Raw genomic sequence first — 22,074 nt, forward strand, 5'->3', positions numbered from 1 at the left:
AGAAAGACAAAATTAGTAAGTTGTTAATGCACTGTTGGAGACTCCTTTTTGGCAACAAAATCCTTTTGGTGAGATGGAGCAGGGACCTAACCCAAGAACCACAGTGTAGCAGTTAATTGCATAGATTCTGGAGCAGAGTTGCTTATATTTGAATCCTGCATCTGCTACTCACTGGTTATGTAACCTTGGGCAAGTTAGATAACCTTTCTGCACCTCAATTTTCTCATCTGTAAAGTAGGGCTTGTAATAAAACCTATCTCAAAGGATTATTGTGAGGGATTAAATGATATAATCCACCTAAAATGCTGAGAATAGTGCGTGGCTCATAAGAAACTCTCCACCCCATGTTGTTTATTATTATTTATTAAATGAAAAATTTTATAACATTTTTCTCTAAATATAAAATGAGGATTTTTCTTAATGAATGATTGTTTTGGACAACAAAATTAAGAGGCGGATACACTCAAAAAAATAGAGGAAATTATACAGAGAGGCAAGACAAAAAAAAAGTGTTAAGAGTGCATCTAATTGGAATAGGAGCTAAGAGTTTAAAGAAGATATTTATGTAAAAACTGTAACCCAGGAAAGTTTTACTGAGTAAAACTTTTATATAGAAGGGTCTCTCTTGCTCTTTTTCTATTTTTCTTATTTGTTTTCATAAAGTTTCTTGAACTTGGGCCCATTTAAAAGAATGTTCAGCATAGTGCCTTAATATGATATCTGGCATCTAGTAGTTACATAGTACCTTCTTTTTTTAAATGAATGAATAAAACCAGGATTTACATAGCAATTAACAAACTATTATAGAACACATTTTCAAAACAGGACCCTTATTTTCAGAATAAACATTTACGGTGTTTTGGGTTTTTTCTTTTTTCGCATTTTACAACTTTTTATTTGCATATTTAAAAAATTGTGCATTCCAATAATTAAAAATATTTGAACAAAAAAATAATGGCACTCTGATTAAACTGCATTTTGTAGCCTGCAGGACAGCTTGGACCAGCTTCCCACCCACTCTACCGTCTTGCCACCCAGCTGTTCACCAACATGCAAGTTCTTTTCCTTCCTTGCTAGCCAGACAAGCAGATGGGAGAGGCAGGCACGGCCTTCATTGTCAGTAGTTCTTTGATGAGAGGGGCAGCACAGTTACTCAAACTTGGTCCAACCTCCTTGCATCTTAACAAAATAAAACAGCTAAAAGAAGTAAAATAAGGCAATCCTTATGTAATGTACAGTGCATAATGGCAGGGCCCGCCTCATTACGATTCGCCTGCTTGCTTCTCCTCTTCAGTCGTTTCTTTGGAATGCAGTGGATTTTTCTCTTACGTTTTTGTCTTCAATTTAGACATCGAATTTCTCGATCTCAGCCATATCGGGCTTGTCAGACTTGGTTGCGAAGCGGGGCAAAGCGCGCGAGCGAGCGGAACCAGGTCTGCGCAATGGCCACCGCCAAGTGCCACATTATGGTTTTGAGTATCCAAACACTTTATTGCTTCTCCTGCCCTGTCACTGGACTGTGTGTTATTAAGTTGAATGCGTTCTTGCTGCAAGAAAACTTTCAGATTTTATTTCTATTGAGACCTTAGACATCATTTTCACATAATTTAGATTTTTTCCCTTTATATCAGAAAAATTATAAAATACTGGAGATTTATACCTCAATAATAAAAATTTAAGTAGCACTGAATTAAGAAAAGCTTTGTAGCACAGATGTCTGCCAAGGTTTTGTATCAAGAAGTGCTTGAAAATTTTCTCAGAGATCTCAAGATCCAACTACCTAAAATGTATATATTGTATAGTAATACACTTGTATATATTGTATAGGAAGAAAATAAAAATCAGAAAAGAGACTTATTTGTTAGTGTATCTTCACTTCATGCATGAGGATTTCGTCTTTTCTGCTCGATAGACCAATAACATTTGTCGGCTCTATCAGTTCCTTTACTCTAGAACTGACCGATACACTTCCGTGCCAACAGGGGGAGATAGTAGGAAATAGGAGATCCAGATCTGCGGCTTTTCTATCTTGCTTGTGGCTCAGACAGGAAGGTCTGGTGACAAATTCACTTCTGTGGGCCTACTGTCACTAGCGCTTAGCTAAGAATTGAGATGGAGGAGTCCGTGCCAACAGGGGGAGATAGTAGGAAATAGGAGATCCAGATCTGCGGCTTTTCTATCTTGCTTGTGGCTCAGACAGGAAGGTCTGGGGACAAATTCACTTCTGTGGGCCTACTGTCACTAGCGCTTAGCTAAGAATTGAGATGGAGGAGGAAAAGAAATGTCCCCGTTGTGAGGGTGAGCCGCAGCCTGGTCCTGGCTCCCGATCCTGTGAACCGTGTGCTCCACTGTTCAGGCCTGAGCCTTCCACATCAGAAGGCCACAGATATCAGGTAAGGGGCAATGCTGTCTCAGGCCTATGTCAGTCGGGGCCTGGACATTATCCAGGAATCCAGCAGATCATCAGTTTTAATACTTCTGTTTCAACGGGGAAGAATAATTTTTCTTGACTTCCAAATCTGGCAGAAGACTAAATTCTTTTGTACAATACTATCACTCAGACGCCAAGCCAAGGCCATTTAAAAAAATGAAAGGGGCTTGTTTTGCGTTTTCATTAGTTTTTTTTTTATTCACTTCTCATATTTGAGAAAAGTACGTGCTTTCTAAATATTCTAATACATGGGAAGGTAAAAGAGAGTGTGGTTTTGTTGGAAATTTGAAGAGAAAATTTGCTTAGTTTAAAATCTGTGATGGTAGCAAGATTTCTGTTCTAAATTTCAGTTTCTTTTCTAGCTGGTTAGCTCAATTTAACCTTGCTGTTTTCAATTTCTTTCCCCAAGGAAAATAATAATATTTTATTAATGAATAATTTAATTATTTGATAATAAGTATTGAATAATTTAATTATTCAGTAATGAGTATTTTGAATAATTGGTGGCAATAACTGATAAAGCTTTTTATTATAATACATAACTTTTTTACTATAACTATCGTATAATTCAATATTAATTTTTTTTTTCAAATTTTATTTTATTTGGTCAGTATACAATGTGGTTGATTATTGTGGCCCATTACTGAAACCTCCCTCCTTCCTTCCTCTCCTCTCTCCCTCCCAACAACCACATATCTGCTTGTTGTATCAACTTCAAGGAATTGTAATTGTTGTGTCTTCATCCCCACCCCCTAGTTTATTTGTGTATTTATTTATCTATTTTTAGCTCCCACAAATAAATGAGAACATGTGGTATTTCTCTTTTTGTGCCTGACTCGTTTCACTTAATATAATTCTTTCTAGGTCCATCCATGTTGTTGCAAATGGCAGTATTTCATTCTTTTTTATAGCAGAGTAGTATTTCATTATGTAGATATACCACACTTTCCTTATCCACTCTTCTGATAATGGACATTTGGGCTGGTTGCAACTCCTAGCTATTGTAAATAGTGCTGCAATGAACACTGGAGAACAGGTATACCTTCGACTTGGTGATTTCCATTCCTGTGGGTATATTCCTAGCAGTGGGATAGCTGTATCATATGGTAGATCTATCTGCAATTGTTTGAGGAACCTCCGTACCATTTTCCATAGAGGCTGCACCATTTTGCATTCCCACCAACAGTGTTTGAGTGTTCCTTTTTCTCCGCAACCTCGCCAGCTTTTATCATTCACAGTCTTTTGGATATTAGGCATCTTAGCTGGGGTGAGATGGTATCTCAGTGTGGTTTTTATTTGCATTTCCTGAATGCTGAGTGATGTTGAGCATTTTTTCATATGACTGTTGGCCATTCGTATATCTTCCTTTGAGAAATGCCTATTTTAGATCCTCTGGCCATTTTTTAATTGGGTTACTTGTTTTTTTTTTTTTGTTGTGAAGTTGTTTGAGTTCCTTGTATATTCTGGATATTAATCCTTTGTCAGATGTATATTTTCTCCTACTCTGTTGGTTGTCTTTTAACTCTGTTAATTGTTTCTTTTCCTGTGCAGAAGTTTTTAGTTTGATATAATTCAATTGTTTATTTTTCCTTTGGTTACCCATGCTTTTGGGGTCATATTCATGAAGTCTGTGCCCAGCGCCACTTCCTGGAGTGTTTCCCCTACGTTTTCTTTAAGAAGTTTTATTGATTCAGGGTGTATATTTAGTTCTTTAATTCATTTTGAGTTGATTTTGGTATATGGTGAGAGGTATGGGTCTAGTTTCATTCTCCTGCATATGGATATCCAGTTCTCCCACCACCATTTGCTGAAGAGGCAGTCTCTTCCCTAGTGTATAGGCTTGGTGCCTTTGTCAACGATCAGATGGCTGTAGGTGTGTGGGTTGATTTCTGGATTCTCTATTCTATTCCATTGATCCGTGTATCTGTTTTTATTCCAGTACCATCCTGTTTTGATTATTATAGCTTTGTAGTACAGTTTAAAGTCAGGTCGTGTTATGCCTCCAGCTTTATTTTTTTTGCTCAGAATTGCTTTGGCTATGCGTGGTCTTCTGTTATTCCATATAAATTTCTGGATAGTTTTTTTGATTTCTGAGAAAAACGCCATTGGAATTTTGATGGGGATTGCATTGAATTTGTATATCACTTTGGGTAGTATGGACATTTTCACAATGTTGATTCTTCCAATCCAAGAGCATGGGATATCTTTCCATCTTCTGGTGACCTCTTTAATTTCTCTTAACAGTGGTTTGTAGTTCTCATTATAGAGATTTTTTCACATCCTTGGTTAATTCTATTCCTAAGAATTTTTTTTTTTTTTTGGTGGCTATTGTAAATGGGCTAGCTTTTTTGCTTTCTCTTTCTGCATGTTCACTATTAGAGAATAGAAGTGCTATGATTTTTGCATGTTGATTTTGTATCCTGCAACGTTGGTGAAATCACTTATCAACTCCAAGAATTTTTTTGTAGAGGCTTTAGGCTGTTCGATATATAGGATCATGTCATCTGCAAACAGGGACAGTTTGACTTCATCTTTTCCAATCTGGATGCCCTTTATTTCCTTCTCTTCTCTGATTGCTCTGGCTACTTTCAGCTTTTCCCCATTCAGGATGATATTGGCAGTGGGTTTATCATATATGGCTTTAATTATGTTGAGATACTTTCCATTTATACCTAACTTGTAGAGAGTCTTTATCATGAACGAGTGTTGAATTTTATCAAATGCTTTTTCAGCATCTATAGAGATGATCATATGGTCCTTGTGTTTGGCTTTATTAATATGGTGTATCCCATTTATTGATTTGCATATGTTGAAACAACCTTGCCTCCCTGGGATGAATCCCACTTGATCGTGGTGTATAACTTTGCATATGTGTTGATGTTTTCTGTTACCTAGTATTTTCTTGAGGGTTTTTGTGTCTATATTCATCAGGGATATTGGCCTGTAGTTTTCTTTTTTAGTTATATGTTTACCTAGTTTTGGTATCAGGGTGATGTTTGCTTCATAGAATGAGTTTGGGAGACTTGCCTCTATTTCAATCTTTTGGAATAGTTCGTAGAGAATTGGTGTCAATTCCTCTTTGAATGTTTGGTAAAATTCTGCTGTGAATCCATTTGGTCCTGTGCTTTTCTTTGTTGGGAGCCTTCTGATAACAGCTTTAATCTCTTTTATTGTTCTTGGTCTGTTGAGATTTTCTACATTGTCTTGGCTCAGTTTTGGTAGTTTGTGTGTGTCCAGAAATTTATCCATTTCCTCTAGATTTTCAAATTTGTTGGCATATAGTTGTTTATAGTAGTCTCGAATGATTCCTTGTATTTCAAAGGTATCAGTTGTAATATCACCTTTTTCATTTCTAATTTTTATTATTTGGGTCCTGTCCTTTTTTTAGTTAGCCATGCTAATGGTTAGTCAATTTTATTTATCTTTTCAAAAGACCAACTTTTTGATTCATTGATCTTTTGTATTGTTTTTCGGGTTTTAATTTTATTAAGTTGTGCTCTGATCTTAATGATTTTGTTCCATCTGCTAACTTTGGGTTTGGATTATTCTTGTTTTTCAAGTTCTTTAAGGTGAAGTATTAGGTTGTTCACTTACCATCTTTCCATTCTTCTGAAGTAAGCACTTAATGTGATAAATTTCCTGCTTAGTGCTGCTTCTGCAGTATCCCAGAGGTTTTGTATGATGTGTCATTGTTTTCATTAGTGTCAGTAAATTTTTTGATTTCCTGTTTGATTTTTTCATGGCCCCATATGTCATTAAGTAGAATGCTGTTTAATTTCCATGTGTTTGTATAGTTTCCAGAATTTCATTTGTTATTGATTTCTAATTTTAATCTATTGTGATGTGAAAAAATACATGGGATAATTCCAATTTTTTTGAATTTGTTGAGACTTGATTTGTGACCTAACAGTGATCTGTCCTGGAGAATGATCCATTTGCTGATGAGAAGAATGATTATTCTGAGGTTGTTGGAAGGAATGTTCTGTAGATATCTGCCAAGTCCAATTGGTCTAACGTGTTGTTTAGATCTTGTGTTTCACTGCTGATTTTTTGCCTAGATGATCTGTCCAATATTGATAGTGGGGTGTTCATGTCCCCTGCTATTATGGTGTTAGTGTCTATCTCCTTCTTTAGGTCTAATAGAGTTTGCTTTAGAAATCTGGCTGCTCCGACATTGGGTGCATATATATTTATGATTGTTATGTCTTCTTGATGGGTCACTTCTTTTATCACTATGTAGTGGCCCTCATTCTCTTTTTATGATTTTTATTTTAAAGTCTATTTTATCAGATATAAGAATAGCTACTCCAGCTCATTTTTCATTTCTGTTTGCATGGTAAATCTTTTTCCTTTCTTTCACTCTCAGTCAGTGTGAGTCTTTATAGGTGAGGAGGGTCTCTTGAAGGCAGCATATAGTTGGGTCATCCTTTTTAATCCAGTCAGCCAGTCTGTGTTTTTGATTGGGGAATTTAATCCTTTTACATTAAGAGTTGTTATTGAAAAGTGTTGATTTACTCCTAGCATTTTATTGATTTTTTTGGACATCTTAAGTGTCTTTTGTTCCTTTCTTTCTGATTTACTGTATGTCTTCTGTGTTTCTTGGTTTCTTGGGTTGTAAGTAAACTTTTTTTTCCTCTCTTCATTGTTGGCAGTTTTATTTTACTAGTGGGTTTTGATTTTTCTTGAGTTTTTATGGCAGTGGTAGTTATTTTTTAGGTACCAAACCCAGTGCTGCGTTGAGAATTTTTTGTAGGGCTGGTTGTGTGGTAGTGAACTCCTGCTGTTTTTGTTTGTCTGAGAAATACACTATTTGCCCTTCATTTTGGAAGGATAGCCTTGCAGGGTAGAGTATTCTTGGTTGGCAATCTCTGTCTTTTAGTATTTTGAATATATTGCATTCCTTTCTGGCTTTTAGGGTTTGTGATGTTAGTCTGATTGGGGCTCCCTTATAGGTTACTTGATTGTCCTCTCTTGTAGCTTTTAAGATTCTCTCTTTGTCTTTGGGTTTTGCCAATTTGACTATAACATGTCTTGGAGAAGACCTTTTTGGGTTGAATACATTTGGGATTTTTGAGCTTCCTGAATCTGAAGATCTGTGTCTTTTCCTATACTTTTTTCAGATTCTCTCTTTGTCTTTGAGTTTTGCCGACTTGACTATAACATGACTTAGAGAAGACCTTTTTGGGTTGAATACAGTTGGGGATCTTCGAGCTTCCTGAATCTGAAGATCTGTGTCTTTTCCTATACCTGGGAAGTTTTCTGCCTGCTGGCGCTTTGGGTGTGTGGTCATCTTGGGTCTTGGGCCTCACCAGGGAGGCGCCTCTCTGGTCAGTGCGCACTCGCCCAGGCTGGGGATGGGGTCTAGCTGTGGCGAGGCCTTCCTGCGAGGTTGCATGCTGGTGCCACGGAGTGTGTGGTCTCCATGGGACTCAGGCCTCTCCGGGGGGGCACCTCTCTGGTTGTTGTGTACTCGGCTGGGCTGGGGATGGGGTCCGGCGGTGGTGAGGCCTACCTTCTCTGTCACGTGCTGGCGCTGTGGGGTGCATGGTCTCCGCAGGACTCGTCCCTCTCCGGCCTGGCGCCTCTCTCCAATGTTAATTTTATAATCACTTCTTATAGTTTAATTTAATAACCTGAAACACACTAATTTCTTAATCTTTTAACGTATAAATATAATTTTTGTGACTAATAGGATAGAGTCCTATCTTAAATCTGTTGTGGTAGTATTATACTTACATGTTATTTTGCAGTGTAAACATAATCATCTGCTTTCTCCAAGTTCCTTATTTAATGCCACTGTATCTTAGGCTATCTTCTTCCAGATTCACTATTAGACAAAATAAATTCTGGCCTTCAAATAAGAATGATAAATACCAAAAAAGAAAGTTCAATGATTATGCTGCATATGATTTTTCCTGATATTTGAAGAGATTTGAAATAGATATACAATTTCCATTTTAATGTTACCAAATTCAGTATTTGGGTTATGGTCTTCTAAATATTAATGTCCTATGCTCACTGGGTAAGTACTATTCATAAGAATAAGGATCATTACTTGTGTGCGTAAGTTTTGTGTTGTCACAAGTTACAGATTCATAAAAATTTTTGAGGATATGTAATCCGTTGGGATCATCTTGTCCAGTCTATCATTTTATGTATAAAAATGTCTCTGAAGCCTGAGATAATTAGTGACTCACATAGCTAGCTAGTGACTTGCATGATCCAAACTTTCTTCCGTTTTTGTGTTGATGGCTGTTAGCCACTATCCTTAGGAAGACATTAAATATAGGGATGCACACAGACTCTTGAAATTTTAAAACAATTCCACAAGGAAATACTTATTGAACTGTTGTGTCTATAGCTTTTGCCCATAACCATGATGTTGTATCTTTGGTTATTAGCTAATGCTGAGCTAAATATGATGAGACTTTTTGAGTTATGTTAAATCTGTGAATATATTTTGAAATATTTGTCATTATAGAGATGTTCTGACTGCTTTGTTTTCGTTTTCTGATAGTATTTTACAATGTTTGCAGAGAATTCTTATCACTATAAGATACATACTGATTCACAAGAGCTAATTTTAGACAAGAGTTGTCCCTTTTATCAGCAACTTGGATTCCCCTGGAAATGGGACCAATCCGGGCCTTGTTTTCTTCTGGTGAGCTATAACCCCCCATGCTGCTGTTGGCTGGCCATCTGCTTTCTCCTTCAAGTAGTATTTCATATTGATAGTGTATTATATATTTATTAGATCCATTTTTTTACTGAGCTTTTACTTCCCTCAGCTATTCTCATATAGCTCTCCATTTTCTCAAATTTTTAAACTGTGGTTTCCGAAATCTCTTTTTGGTAAGGATATTTCCTTTTCAAAAGAAGATTGCATATTCTCCCCTATCATATAAATCAACATTGAGAAGTGGTCCTTAATGCTGCCTTTATTATTCTTTCACCTTCATGTGAAAGTATTTGTGTTTTCAAGGATTGTGGAATTTGGTTTTACTACATTCTACTCCTTCTTATTGGTGAAGTCTTTTTCTACATTAGCCATTGTGGATGACTTTAATATTCATGTGGAACACCCATCCAGAACCTTAGTTTCTACAGAAGTTCATTAATCTGAAAATAGTATTAACTGAGGGATGGTAACCAGTAAGCAAATTTAGGTCAAGAAACTTTTTTCTAAAAAAGATGGAAGAAAACTCATAGGCTGTTCCTGTTCTTAAGTAACTTGTGCTAACTGTGGACTTCTTGCTTTACAAATTTCTTGTTTCATGAGAAACATAAAACCTTATGTGAGTAGGATATTTTTTTTTTTTCACCGAAATGTTAACTTTTTAAAATTGAAATATATTTGATTATACATATTTGTGGGGTACAGAATTGACTGTCAATACTTATGTGCAATATGTGATGATCACATCAGGATAATTAGCATATTCATCATTACAATGCATAATCATCCTTTGTGTCCATTAACTGATTTGGATAGGTTAATTGTAGACATATTTCTGCCACATATAGCTGAAAGCAATCCTGACTGAAAGAGCAAGTATAATTTTGGTTAAAATAGAAAAATATGACTCAGCATGTTATTGCTATTTTCATTGTTGTTGTTTGTGTGTTTTACAAGGTGCTTGCTCACAGACACAGGAGCTTGTTGTAGCTATAATGTTTATGAATGTAGAATAAGTTTATAGCATCACTTAACATTATGTTGGATTCTAATATTTAAAAATTTGGCTACCACATCTTGCCTTTGTAAATATCTATATTTGGAAGACATGGTACTCTCCCTCTCCTGCCCAGCTCTCTAGTTTCTGGTTGCTTTTTGAATTCTTAAGAAGACTTAATTGCCACTGTTGATTGGCAAACATGTCACAAAATATTTTAAAGTTACGTACACATTTCAGTATTTGGTGATGTAATTATAGTATTTATGAAAATAGTTAAGTTAATAAGTTTTTGAAGTTTATTAAAGAACTTAATCTTTTTCATGAGAATAAAAACAGATTGTAAGGAATTGATTTTTAAGGGTTGTGAGATATTTAGAGGAAAAGAAATTGTATGTATTTCAGATTGTCCTTTCTAATTGTATAATTTTAGATTATTGCTTTAGATGCTCACTTTCTAATTAATTTCTGACAAAAGATTTATTCTAGCTATGAATGATATAATTTTTATATAGCATCTCTCTTGAAACTGTATACATGCTCTCTTAAAGAAGAGGATGAGAGGAAGTGGAAAGCAATACAAAGGATAGTCAAAATTATAAACAAAAAGGATAGATGATAGGTGAATACTTTAGATTCTATATCCAATCTTTTAGCCAAATAATCACTGGGGTTGTTGTAGTTCCCTTTATTTTATTTTTAACTTTTGGCAGATGGCCAATATGGGGATCTGAACCCTTGACCTTGGTGTTATAACATTGCACTCTAACCAGCTGAGCAAATATAGTTTACTTTTTATTATGCTTTTCTATGGATTAAAAAAACATTTTATATTAACTTTATTCTAATTAATAAATATATCTACAGACATATGAGAATATTGAATATGTGATGAAAATTCATACCAACTACAGAGTCTAGTGTTGTGAAGGGGCAAGGGAAAGAGGAAAGGCATGAAATGATTTTTAGCCTTTTTATTCAATCACAGCAAGTAAGATATTTCTACATTCCTAATGTCATAAAGGTCTATATCCTGCAGTAATTAGTAAAGACAGACTGTCTATTTGTTTTGCTTGTGGTAGCAAGAAAGCATTGGCTGCCTTAAAGTTTCTCTTTGTCAAAAAAATTTTTTTTAATTAAAGAAGCACGTAAAAATAGAATGTTTTGTTCCATAATGTGTATTGCTAATCCACTGTAAGTGGTGGTAGAACCAAACATAATACTGTATTAGATAAAGCTACATCTTGCAAGTCCATTTTTATCATTACCAGATGTTGCCAGCTGCAATCTAGAAATCATCTAAGATGCTGTTTACTAGAATTCCAGAAATCCTTGGTTACATGGTTTATCTATTATATTATTTTACCTAAATTAGCTTTTTTTTTGTTTTTATTTAAGTTAGTAGAAATAAGGTACATGAGCATCATAAGGAATTGAGCTGATAAAGGTAATTTATTTATTTATTTTTGGCTGTAAGCGAAGTCATCAGGAAGTGAAGGCTATTACAACTTGCTAATGATGGGCTCTCTATGAGTGAGGAGAATACTAGTAGAGCCTGTTGATTAAAAAAGTGTTCCAGGAATATGATCTTGTCTCAAAAAAATTCTTTTTTAAGAATACTTTAAAACATGGGAGAAATAGGGTGCAAAGTACAGATAAGAAAACATTACAAAGCAGTCTTATAGCCTTGATTCATCAAGAGAAGATAAAACTATGTTCATTTTGTACTGTTTGAGAAGACAGAAATACATAATTTGTTTTATGATGTTTATCTTTTCTTAAGATATGGTTAAATGAGGCACCTCATTTGTGCCATTTAGTTCCAAGGTAACTTATTCATTTAAAAAATTCTCAATTTCTACTAAAGTTTTAAGATATGTAATAATTAGCTATTTGATTTTTTTACCTTTATAGCCTCAAGATAATTTATGAATAATTTTTAAAAAATCTTTGTATTAAGCAGTGAAGCTGATTTTTAAAAATTCAAGTATTAACTCATTGGTTCTGTAAATAATCTTGTTGCTGCCCTATCACTATAGGGAAGAAATAAAAGGGTTGGATTTAAATTATGTTATAAGTTTGATTGTAAAAATTATTATTCTGAGTAAGAACTTGTTATTGTTTCCTTGGAATAGTTATTTAACCACTCTAGGCTTTGGCTTTCTAATCTGGGAAATGAGGATAACAACAGGATCTGCTATGTAGTATTGTAGAAGATTAAAATGTACAGAGCAATGTATGTACAGGGTAATGGTGCTTGGCACATAGTGCTCAAGAAATGTTAACTATCTTTAGTATTAGAGACATTTTCCAAGGAGGTCAATATTCTTTTTTCAACAGCAACTTCAAGTGGTATATTATGGTGGTCCTCTTTGACATAGTTGTTAAAACTTTAGCAATAGTGATGTTACTTTCAGTTTTATTCATGTATTTGACAATGCTTTAAAAAAATCATTTGGTACCTCACTGAGCTACTTTGAGATTTAATCAATTTATGTCATTGAATCAAGCATTTGTTAAATGTGTATCCACACTTTCTGGTGTCTATATTCAAAGGCCTCTCCCTTATCTTAGTGTTTTTTTGTTGTTGTTTTTTGGGCAGCTTGCTGGTAAGGGGATCCAAACACATGACCTTGGTGCTATCAGTGTCATGCTGTTACCAACTAAGCTAACTAGCCAGCTCCTGTTAGTGTTTTATCTTTAATGAAAAAAAAATCTGTGATCATTTTATCTGTCATTAATGTTTTATAGTTCTTAGTTGTGTGTAATTTTTCCATTTTTCCTTTCACCATTCCAGGCCAAAAATGGCTGTGTGTGTGTGTGTGTGTGTGCGCGCGCACGTGTGCGCGCGCGCATCCCTCAGTCTTATAATCATTTTCCAATAAGTTTTATGGGTCTATTTCTTTTTTTTTTTCTTCTTTTCTATTTGTTTTGTTTTTATTACATTCTTAAGATGTGGTATTCAAAATACTACATCATTTTAGGTGATATTGAACCATAATTTTGTATAGAATGTTACAAATTTGAATATAATAATTGTTTCAAATGTAAGAATTAAGGTACCCTCATCCCTCCAGTACCTTAAATTTTTGAATGAGTGACATGTGCACAGCATTTGGTTGACTTTCTGTATATAATCTTGGCAATGTGGTAGAGTGGAAAGAGAAGTAAGTTAAGGAGTTAGCTTTGTCATCTTATGTGTGTCTTAGGGCAAGTCATTTCACCTCCTCCATTTTCTCATCTGTTATGAAGTGAAAAGGCTGAAGTAGAAAATCTTTAAGACGGAAGGTTCTCTACCACTGATTTTATGTAAAACAATTTCATTATATGATTGTTTTGTGAAAAAAAAGTGATAGAATAAAAATTATACCCAGTAATTTTTATACTTATTTTCAATGTTAATCCTTTTAGTTATGCCATATCTATATAAACATATATTGACCAACTTATTTTTTTCCTGGGAGTTGGTTACCTTTCAAATTCCCTTTCTTTTTTTTGACACTTTATTGTTGGAAACAATATTGGATCCCAAAATATGAGAAGAAACTCTAAACCACATGTGCTGATTACTGTGAAAATAGATGCTAGCAAAACAAATAAAAAAGCCAGTTTCCCAGCTACAGCACTGTAAATGAGTAAAAAGCCAGGGAGAGAAAAATCCAGTGACCTTGCTATTGCTGAGCTAAAAATGTTACCATACTGTTTCCTGGAATTATCAGGGCTCCTGCTGAGAAAAATAGTTTGGGGAGGGCAACTATACTTTTGACTGGATTTTGGGGAAGGTGTTTCAGTGATCAGAGATTAGGTTCTGACCTAAATCTGGATGGAAATTGAAAGATTAAAAACTATGTATATATGCACATTTTTAATTTTACTGCATGGAATTTATGAGAATAATACAATTTTTGATCACTTGTCCTGATTAATAGATTTCTTTAAAAAAATTTTTATTGAAACATAATTGATTGTACATGTCTGTAGGTTACAGCGTTGAATATCAATACCTGAGTGCAATATATGATGCTCAAATCGCAATAATTAGTATATTCAACATTACACAGTGTAAATATTTTTTGTGGCCCTTTTCCAGTTTCTTGCTAACCTCCCTTCCCCCTCCTCTTTTCCCACTTCTTAATAGATTTCTTATAAGAGTGATTTTTTTTTTGACATTTAGGATAGCTGATGATTACTTTAAAAAGTAATTGTGTGGTGATTCTTTATCAGCTGTGTATTAGTTTTCTAGGACTGTCATAACAAGTTACCACAAATCTGGTGACTTAAAACAGAAATTTCTTTTCTCCCAGTTCTGTAGGCCCGAAGCCCAAAATCAAATGTCAGCAGGGTTGGTTCCTTCTATAGGCTCTAAATCTGAATCGTTCCATGCCTCTTTTCTAGCTGCTGAAGGCTGCTGGTGTTCCTTGGCATCCTTGACTGGGAGGCAACACTTCAGTCTCTCCCTTCTCATCACCTTCCCTTCAATGTCTCTTTCCCTTCTGTCTAAGTCTCCTTATAAGGAAACTTGTCATTGGAGTTAGGGCCCACCTGCATAATATAAGATGATCTCATCTTGAGATCCTTAACTTAATTATATCTGCAAAAAGCCTTTTTTCAAATAAGGTTACATTCACAGGTTCTTGGTGGACATATCTTTTTGGAGGCTGCCATCCACTCCACTTCAGTTTGTGTCTGTCTTCTCTTTGATTATCAAGAAAGTTCTCAAAAATTAAAGCTTTGGTTGTGGGTGAGATGCTTAACTTGGAGAGAAGCTGATTCTTCTGCCCTTTTGTTTAAGTATTTTTTGAGTATCTACTCTGTGAGTCACAACATTTCAGGACTGTAAGATATCATAAAATAGTTTTGTTTCTCCAGAGCTCAGTTATGTTGTTTCTGGTCCAACTCTGAGTTAGAGTCAAAGCCAGGGCTAGAACCCAAGTTCTGAATCAAATGTCTACATCTATATTATGAGTACAGAGATTCCTTTCTTTATTGTATCATTGGAGCAATTAAGTAGACATTTATTGACCAAACTTCAAAAAACATTTTTTTTTGAGTGGTTTGGGATGGAGTGCTTAAGAGATATGAGGTCAGAGTTTGGCAAAAACTATTCAAGGCAGGTAAAATAGCACAATGGTTATGAGCAAAAGTTTGGTATCAAAGCTGAATTTAAATTTTAGCTGCTTGGTCATTTAGTATTTCTACCGTGACTTTGGCCAAGACTGTGAGTCCCAGAAATACTAAGTGATTTGTCTTGGGAGATGGTTGCCTTTTAAATTCCTTTTTTTGCTGACACCTTCTCATTGGAAGCATTGTTAGACCCCAAAATGTGAGAAGAAACTTTAAACCACATGTGCTAATTACTGTGAAAATAGTTGCTAGCAAAGCAAATAAAAAAGCCAATTTTCCAACTACTGCACTGTAGTAGAGTGAAAAGCCAGAGGGCAAAAATCACTTTGGCAAATCACTTAGTATTTCTGGAACTCACAGAATCCTGGCCAAGGCTATTTGGAAACTCCCTGGGGAATTCAGTTGGAGCAAAGGGGTTTAACGGATGCTCAAATTCTCAATCTTTAAACTTATTCTTCAAGGGAAATGATTCTACTTAATATAAAAATGCCATTTCAAGTAATAATGGCCATTATTCTACCTTGAATAACTTTGTGAAGCCTTTGATGTAGGTATTTGGTGAGTACGTATTCTTAATTTTTAGATGAAAAATTGGTGGTTTGGATGATAACATCTAATCAAAGATCTTCCTGGTTACAAGTCTTCCTGATATTTATAGTTACACATTGACTGCTCTAGGCCAGTGGTTTAGTATGCTGTTCATTTCTTAAAGTTTCTGCTATGCTTATTGCCTATTGATGAAAAACTTAATGAACTTCTGAAAATACCCAGTGTGCCCAGTGGGTGTTTTATTAATGTAAGCAGATTAGAGCCTATTACATAGGAATAGAGACCTGGTCCTGAGATTTCAAACTTACATTCATATTGATAAAAATTAAGCACTGGTGATGGTATTTATAAGATTCTTTAATAGTCCGATTAAATAATACATTTATATTCCTAGATACATATTAGGCCTTTCATGAACCCGTTTTTGTTGCTTTGTCCCCCATGGATTTGTTACTCCACTTCCCCTGGGTGACGGAGATGCAAAGGATACTCAAAGCCCATCTCCTCTGAGCAGTGAGAGACCCCGAAGTGGTTAATCTCCCGCCAGAACCCTTAAGCAAGAGGCATCCCCTCCTTGGGCAATTAACCCCAAATTGGGGGTTCTCTTCCTGCATTTATTTTCCAGACCAGGAAGATACAGGAAGAGAACATAGGTGGGGTTACAGTTTAACAATATAGGCTGGTAACTTTCAGTGAAACAAACCAAATGACATTCCAGTAAGGCAATTAAGTGGTCCTATCAACAAAAGCTTGATCTTAGCAAACATTCCTTCTCCCTCCAGCATTTTTCTAGTATCTACATATATCAGTCAGTAACCTGACTGCCCTTGAGCCAGCAACCTTGCTGTGCCACAAATCTTTATCTTACACTGGAGACTTTATAGCCTGAGGAAAATTTCCAATCTTCCACAAGGTCAATATTTGAAACTGCAAGGCTTTGGAAAACCAGGCCCTGTGAAGTACATTTGCTTTATAGTATATTCCACACATTTTTAGTAAGTTAAATGTTCTCTGCACCAATAGAGAGCTATTTGTAAATAGAACTAGCTAGTTCATTTCTCTTTTACTCCCTTTCCTCCTTTATTTCCTGAGAGCAACTTATATGTAAAAGCTGATGGCCTTGATGTCAGAACAGCAGGCCTCAACCCACCCCCTCCTCTTACCAGGTTCTTGAATCCACCACAGGAAAGAATTCAAGGACAGAGTCACAGTAGAAAATGAGAATAATTTTAATATAATGAATAAGAGATACAGATTTCACAGAGAGAGTGTGGCCTAGCTCCTGAGACTGAGCAGGGCCCACACCAAGTTTAATACAAAAGTAAGAAATAATACTTAAAGTTCGGTACAGAGGGCAGGTTGGCTTAAGAGAATGAGCAGCCCCTTGCTGAAAGTAAGTATCATGCAAAAGAAAGAAATGCACACTCCACAGGCAGAGTGCAGGCTAGCTCCAGGAGAGTGAGCAACCACCTCGCCTTCTGCTGAGATTTGGCTTCTGTAGTTTTGCCATCTAATGAATATTCAATTAAGGGGGTGGTTCCCAGTTATGTAACATAGTCTTGCACATGCCCAGTTGGTCCCTTTGGAGCATGTTCATTGGTCAAATACTGTCACATGCACCAGATATATTCAAGAATATTCTCTGCTCTCTAACACCTCTAGTGGAAGGTCATTCAGCTGCCATGGTTATCTCTACTGAGCATGCCCAGCCACTGGATTTGTATAAGCCAGCCGCTTGTGGTCTCATTTTCCCCTTGTTGTGGAAAATAGGTCTAACTGGCAACAGTAGCTTTCCTCTAGGGGTGGGCACAGAGGAGGGGCCTGAGACCTTGGAGAGTGGCTTATAACCCAGAGGTGTGTCCTGAAACCTGAGCCCAGGGAAACTGAGTACCTCCTATCTCAGCCTGATGGGAAAGGGCCAGTTGGGAAGGAATGATTAACGCTACATCAAACAGAGATCTGTTAGGTTCTTGTAAGGTATAAGCGTTGTAAGGTTCATGAGAAGGCAGGAGGGGATGAGATCCAAAATTTAAGTAGAGCAGTAATCCTTAGGTGGAAGAGAAGCAGCTCCATGTTTCAAATGTGGGAAGGAGGTTAGAACTGGTAGAAAAGTAGTGGGTTTGTAGCTTTGAAAAGGCAAGAAGAAGGGGTTTCTACCATGTAGATTCTTTTTAAAGAAGCTAGAGGATGTGGAAAATGGTGGGTTTAGACACAAGAAAAGTTGGAAAAGTTTTAAATGGTTAACAGTGATAAAGTAAAAAGTGAATTGGCCACATATTTAGGGCCCATTTGAAGTTACTAATCATGTAACCCTAGCAGTGGTGAGTTGCTTGGGTATAAGTTCAGAGATGGCAGATAGTTGGATTCATCCAGGGTTGGGTTTTGCTACATGGTATACCAAAGAGACAGGAGAACAGGGGAGTTTAGAATATTGGAAAGAGTGTCATTGAAATGATGTATCATGGCATCTAAGTTAGGTAAAGAGGGAAGAGAAGAAAAGAGGTGATTGATTGGGAGAAATTAGAAGACTCCAAGACTTAGAGTTACACACATGTTAAAAAATGATTATAGCAGAACTTGTTAAAAGAAAACTGATAAGATTGGAGATTGTGGCCAGGAAGTGGGGAGTTTGAAATCGGAACTATTCCACATGATGACAATGTTCAAGAAAAAGCCAAGGCTGATGTATAGTGGAAGGGAACGTTTCCCCTCACACCCTACAGAATGAAAGCTTTGTGACAGTATCTCCTGAAGTGTATTTTGCAGAAAAATATTTCTTCCCAAAAAAGTGTATGTATTAATGCATTGTTAAGGCTCTGAGACATAATGCATTAAAGAAATGTATTTACACTTGTTTAACTGAGCATTTCTAAAACCTGTGGGACTGCTGAGCCATTTGTGTTATAACAGCTGTAAATAACTATCTAAACTAGGGTTTTCCCAAACTTGAGTAGTTGTTTTGTATGTTATGTGCTGAAACTGTTAAATTAATGGAAAGGAGAAGGAGTAATTATCACAACATAGTAAAGTGTTTACTTTGTAAAGTTTTTTAATATCTATATTAATGTATATCAATGTTAAAAGATTTATTTTCCTGTTAAAAGTAAACGTGTCTAAAACCTAAAAATGTAAGTTGCTATATTATTTTGTTAGTTACAATTAAGACATTTGTAATTGCTTATTGGAAATCTTTAATTATTAATGGATAGTCCAGGAAAGCCCACTGTATTAGTTCTATTTAACAGCCACCCAAGTCGATCAGTTAAAGCAAAACAGAGAGTTTATCCATTCATGTAACTGGATAGATCCAGAAGTTCAAATCATGTCATTGAGAATTTGTCTGTTTTCATTTCTCTGCTCTACCTTCTATAGTATTGACTTTATTCTCAGGCAGTGTCCCATGGTGTGGCAGTTTCTCTCAGAGGGGCTGAGAATGGGACTGGCACTTAGAACCTGACTAACTTCTTTCTAAGATACATTTCCTGATTGGACATTATTTGCTGGTAATATAAGTGGAATATTATAAGCACCACATTCCTTTATTTAAAATGTATTATTTTCCATTCATTTATTATGACGTAGGATCTTCTTTTAGGTCCTGCAGTTTTTGATTCCATTCTAATAAGTAAAATCTTTTTTTTTTTCCCCTTTTTGTCTTTTTTCGTGACTGGCAACGGATCGCAACCCTCTGTGTCGCGCCTGTACCGGACCGGGACCGGCAACGGGATCGCAACCCTCGGTGTTGCTCCCGCACCTCGCTCAGCCAGTGAGTGGCCGGTCTGTATGTGGGATCCGAACCCTCGGTGGGAGCGCCGCCGCGCTTCCCAAGTGGCGCACTGTAGCAGTGCGCCACCGGGCCGGCCCAATAATAAATAAAATCTTGACTGAAGCCTTGAAATTCCAAATGTTCCCAATTACTAGTTTCAATAACAAAAGGAGCGCTGGACAGATAAGAGGATTATTGATGCATGTGCAGCATGAGAATACTAAACAGTAAAACCATTCAGGAAACTTTTTAGATAAAGCCGGAAACTTAAAACTTTTACAAAAACGAAATCTGTACCTAGTCATCTTCGTAGTGTCCTTGTGAAGTCCTCTGCAACAAATACAAAACCAATAAAACTTATCCTCCCATCTCCCAAAAGCAATCAACAAGGGATACAAAAAAAAAAAAAAGAAAATAACAGAAGTTAAAAATTTCAAGACATCTGGCCTTTAACCTTTTAAATTATCTTCTGAGGAATGTAGCCTTAACTGTGTGATAATTGACTGCCATGGAAAATAGTTGTCAAAATCGGGTCTGTAACTTTTCATAAATTAATGGCCTTTTTCTTTGTCTTGGTGAAGACCCTTAAACTGTGTGTTTATATTTTCTTCGTTTGTCAATAAAGGTAAATAAAATGATGACTGGTAGATTACTTGTATTAATAAAATACCTATCAATTTTGCATCCAGTTTGGACATGAAAAGTCACAAGGGACCATCATTTTTAATAACCAAACTAAGGCAAATAAAGTGCAAAATAATAGTTTTTTAAAAAACTCATCAGAGAAGTGAGTATAGAAAGAAACTAAAAATAAACCTAAGTCCAGAAACTGACAAGCCTTTCATGTGAAAAAGTAGACCCATGACAACTACTTCCATCCCTGGTGGAACTGATTGAGCAGATGTATTCCGACAAGTTTTTAACAAACTTATAATGATAGTGTGTAGGCTCATGTGACAGATTAGATTCCAGAGGAGCCCAACCCACAGAGCATGGCAGCATCCACCCACCAGCTCTTACTCAAGTGTTTTCACAGAATGAAGCAGGAGATCACAGAAGGAGACTTGGGAGAGAGATTTAAAATGAAATCCTCCCCATGCCAAAAAGGTGGAGGGTGGGGGTGGGGGTGATAGTGGGGTGTGTGTGTGTGTGTGTGTGTGTGTGTGTGTGTGTTTGGGAGGGGTGGGCAGGGTGGTTCAGGAAGGATAATTGAGCACTCTGGGCTTTCACCTACAAAAGAATAGAAGAGTGCCTTCCCAAGCTAATTCTCTGAAGGGAATTCTGGGTCTTTACAGAGTCTGGGGTAATGGCTCTCCAAAGGCCAGAGAATGAGTATTAGGGCTGAAAGTTGTCTTCTTAGACATAAAGTAGGGGCGAGAGCAAAGAGAACTCCCGACCCTCTCCCTGTCCCCCAAGAGGCTGTAAATGTGGGAGAGATCTCCCAAAGTTCCCAAGGCTGGTTGGTCAACTTTGAAGCACAGGCAGGATGCTAAAATGTTGCCAGGGCTCACATCCATTCCTAGCAGAAGGAAAACTCCTGATCTCTCTCAAGATAGTTGAAGCCAGTGGTAATTGATTGAAGCTAAAACTGCAGCAAAGGCCAGTCCCAACGTACTAACTACAGCTCTAACTCCATCAGTCTGACAGAAAAAGGAGTGTGTGGGCCCCTTCTTGAAGTAAATATTACCGAATTCAGACTTTACTTTTCTTTTATACAAACTGTCTGGCATACAGTCAAAGATTACATGACACACTGAAAAGTAAGAAATGTGACCCATAGCAGGGAAAATAGACTCAGAGATAGCCCAGATGTCTTTATCGGACAGTGTCTTAAATATGCTGTAACAAAAATGCTTAGGGATCTAGTGGAAAAGATGGACAATGTGTATGAAAAGGTAGGGAATTTCAGCAAAGATGTGTTTGCTACAAAAAAATAGAAATTCTGGAAATGAAAAATATAAGAGCTGAGAAATTCATTAGATGGACTTACTAGTAGGTAGACTGGACACGGAGATGAAAAGATCAGTGAGATGTGAAGACAAGTTGATAAAAAGTATCCAAACTGAAACAAAAAGAAAGAAGTGAAAAAATATGACAGAAGGATTTGAGATCATGGGGTAATATTAAATGGTCTAACATACGTGTTATTAGAATCTAAGCGGAAGAAGATAGAGAGATGGGGATAGAAAACATTTGAAGATAATGGTCAAGTGATTTCTAACACTTTCAGCCTGCAGGACCATGAAATTTAATAAACTATAAGCAGGATAAAGTCTTTTTAAAAAATGTTTATTTTTAAATGTTTTTTTAAAATGTTATTTACTTATATCGTAGTCAATTATTAAAACAGCCAGGGGAAAAAGACATTATGTATAGGGGAATGATGACATGAATTATAGCTGACTTCTTAACAGAAATAATGGAGGCCAGAAGACAATACTGAAAGAAAGGAAAAAAACACAAAAACCCTCAACTTTGAATTCAATATCCAGTGAAGATATCCTTCAAGGCAAGCAGCACTTCACTCTTGC

The 22,074-nt window shown here is 36.3% G+C and overlaps 1 protein-coding gene and 1 pseudogene across 1 annotated transcript in view; one reads left to right on the top strand and one right to left on the bottom strand.

Annotated features, from left to right (window-relative positions):
• Positions 1-1,262: 1,262 nt before the first annotated feature.
• Positions 1,263-1,465, bottom strand: LOC103608411 (annotated as a pseudogene).
• Positions 1,466-2,264: 799 nt separating this feature from the next.
• The window catches only part of LOC103608412 (tyrosine-protein kinase Fer-like), a gene marked incomplete at its 3' end in the record, with an annotated part of 46,459 nt that continues 26,649 nt past the window's right edge, over positions 2,265-22,074 (top strand). Inside the window, exon 1 of the mRNA XM_008592847.1 lies at positions 2,265-2,393. Coding sequence (XP_008591069.1) covers positions 2,265-2,393 — 129 coding nt within the window. The remainder of the gene's footprint in view (positions 2,394-22,074) is intronic.

The sequence above is a fragment of the Galeopterus variegatus genome, unplaced genomic scaffold (assembly GCF_000696425.1).
Source record: "Galeopterus variegatus unplaced genomic scaffold, G_variegatus-3.0.2 Scaffold8402, whole genome shotgun sequence".
NCBI classification, from domain to species: domain Eukaryota; kingdom Metazoa; phylum Chordata; class Mammalia; order Dermoptera; family Cynocephalidae; genus Galeopterus; species Galeopterus variegatus.